General features: G+C 39.0%; 1 protein-coding gene across 1 annotated transcript in view; it reads right to left on the reverse strand.

The window, feature by feature from the left end:
- Window positions 1–3,133, reverse strand: part of LOC101846979 — a 35,504-nt gene that overhangs the window by 13,483 nt on the left and 18,888 nt on the right. Inside the window, exon 3 of the mRNA XM_005105492.3 lies at window positions 831–962. Within this exon, the coding sequence (XP_005105549.1) occupies window positions 831–962 (132 nt within the window). The remainder of the gene's footprint in view (window positions 1–830; window positions 963–3,133) is intronic.

A 3,133-nucleotide genomic window follows, 5' to 3' on the forward strand; every position in this document is an offset into this window, starting at 1 on the left:
CGCGCCACCCTCGGCTCCTTATACCATAACCTCAGTTTATTTTCCAGCTTGCCACGACCGATGATCATGTGAAACATTATAATATCTAGAATCTAGAAGCATGTATCAGAAAGAAACTTCTATTTTTTTGGTAAATGGCAAATTACCCTTAGTATTAGTACCGGTACCGGGTTGGCTACCAAAATGTTTTGTGTATTTTAAAAACTTTAGTACATTGGTTTGTATATTTTAATGAAACTGGTTTTTCTTAAATGGGAAAAGTTGTTACAGTAACTAACTAAAATTACCAAAATTTGATGATCTCTTGTTATTCTATTCACTGTATGAGAAATAAAACAGATTTGTTCTTACTAGTACAGGGTTTAAGAGGTTGAATGTGCCACCCCCCCCCTTTAAAAAAAAAATCCTAATCCCCCACCCCCGTTTATTAATGTTGGACCACTTGTCCACACCCCCTTCTTTTATTCCTACCTCCCTTTTTTATTCGATACCTTAAGGTATAAGAAGTGGAAGCAGTTGACTACACTGGAAAATACACCGATAGGCGTGATGACAACATACGAGGCGAGCCAGGGACACTATATGCTTTGTCTTATGGCACCTGCAACACAATGAGGTCATATAAGTGCCGAAGATTAGAGGTTTTACAAGAGAGTAACAAACACAATAATGTCATATAAGTGCCGAAGATTAGAGGTTTTACAAGAGAGTAACAAACACAAAAAGGAAGGAGGGGAGACAGAGACGATAGATCTTTTACAGGAAAGAAGTAGCAAACCACACCAGAGCACCCGCCAACCACCCACACACTATATGCAAGAAAAACGTACTTGTTTCTCTCAGTGTCTGTCTGAAAACGCCATACCAAGTCTTCTCTTGCGAGGCACACAGCTTTCTCAGAAACTCTTCAGCTGCCTGTTCACTGCTTTTGTCGGTCGCTGTTTTCAGAATTTTCAGTCCGTCTGTTTTGTGGGATGTGAGAGTAAGTATGTATATATGTATTATATACACATTGTCGTATTAAATCCTTGCACTGCACACTCATGCAGCATACCAATTTAACCCTTTTTTTAGGCATACCGGTCTAAACCTGCCTTCCCGCTGTAAAGCCGTATTGAATTTTACCGGCCTGACACACCTGCCTTTCGTGTAGGCTTAGAAATAGAACATTAATCTCTAAAATTCGACCATGACGTCCTTGGTCTTTGTATGAGAAATTTCATTGAAATACGTCGGTCAGATAAAAAGCAATTGCAATTTCTTTGCTACATCCATTGAATCTCTGAAAAACGCTGAAATAATCCAGTTCTGGGAAGCCATTAGCTGGCCGCCAATATAGTTCTGCTGTGCTGACCTGCTGACCTGTTTATGGTGCTAGGAGGGTTAAAACAAAGGAAGTGTCTACGTACTCCCCGATTGGGGTCTACGTAGTCATGGTGTCTAGGTGGACCCCAAAATGTTGGATTGTGATTGGCTCGCTGAGTGAGCGGTAGTTTACATTGGTTGCAACAAAGATACTACACCCTACGGTAGGCTGTACTATCTTTGGTTACAAATGCAAGGCTACTGATCATCTCGGGCGGTGTGTCGATCTAGTGTTACTATAATTATTTATTTTAGCCCAAAGACAGAGTATTTAATGAATAAACGTATCTAGATCTAGAATCTAGATCTAATCTAGATTTAGATGTCTAGATCTAGATCTATCTAGATCTAGATCTAGAATCTAAATCTAGACCGAACTGCACACTCTTGGCTAGGTGCACAACAAAATCTAGATCTAGATCTAGATAGGTTTATCCATTAAATACTCTCTCTTTCTCTCTCTCTCTCTCTCTCTCTCTCTCTCTCTCTTGGCTAGGCCTAACACAAATTAATTATAGTAACACAAGATAGACATACTACCCGAGAGAATCAGTAAGTAGGCCTAGCAGCCTTGCATTGTAACCAATGTAAATTACCGCTCGCTCAGCGAGCCAATCACAATCCAACATTTTTGGGGTCCACCTAGACACCATGACTACGTAGACCCCAATCGGGGAGTACGTAGACACTTCCTAAAACAAAATAACTTCCACATCGTCTGGCACATCAAAAATGCGTCTATGATAAGAGTCGCCCGATATACAGTAATTCATAATCATCCTTTGTAAAATCCGAATTCGCAAAATATGGTGAAATCACAAACACAAAAAGTTTGTTTGCCTGTGTATTGGAGTGCATCAACTTTGGTGGAATGTACAATGGTACCTGAAATGTATTGCATATATAATGAACAGCATATTGTATCTCAACACTCAACTATGTTGTATTTAGGCAGCTTCAAACAGATTTTACAGAAAGAAAAGAAAAACAACGCAGTTACATAATACAACATGGAAATTGGATTTAACATAATCTAAATGTTCTCATAAGCATAGTATTTTTTAGGAGGCTTCGGTTTATAGTAGATCATGGATCCTTTTGTGCATGGACGGTGTTAGATTTAAGACATGATTGCCTGTCATTTCATACCAAATGTCACAGAATGTTTCAAAACAAAGCGTCTGCATTGGGAGCGAAGTCGTGTTTCTTCAGCTGTGGTATCATGAGGCGCGACTTCATATTTTCTATAGGATTTGTATCGGGGCAAATTTACTCATGGCCACTCCATTACTGGTATGTCTTGGTTTTCCAAGAACTGTCTTTTGGCAACGGCCCTATGAGAAGGTGGTTTGTCATGCATGAAGATGTGAGTTGAATGACACACATGTTGACATTAGTGTAAATATAAGTGAGGTTCAGGCACTTGCACGATGTAATCCTCCTCAAGGAGCTTCAGTTGTTTACCATGTTTTTAAAAAATTCCAACCAGATCGCCCGAGCGAAACCATGACAGATCTGAAGTCTCTGTTTCTCACTATAACATATTATTATGATTACGTCTAAAATCTAACCCAGTACCACTGGCTCATCCGCAAAATACAAAAATGTATATACACATTTTACAGTAAGTCCAAATTCTACGTGATAGTCATAACTTCACAGTTTTCTATTCTGTTTGAAATTACATTAATAAAACATCATTGTCCACTGTAAATAAACCAATTTCCATTCATTTGATAGGCATGTCAATTCCAGCAATGTTGATGCC

Source organism: Aplysia californica, unplaced genomic scaffold, assembly GCF_000002075.1.
Source record: "Aplysia californica isolate F4 #8 unplaced genomic scaffold, AplCal3.0 scaffold00473, whole genome shotgun sequence".
Lineage (NCBI taxonomy): Eukaryota > Metazoa > Mollusca > Gastropoda > Aplysiida > Aplysiidae > Aplysia > Aplysia californica.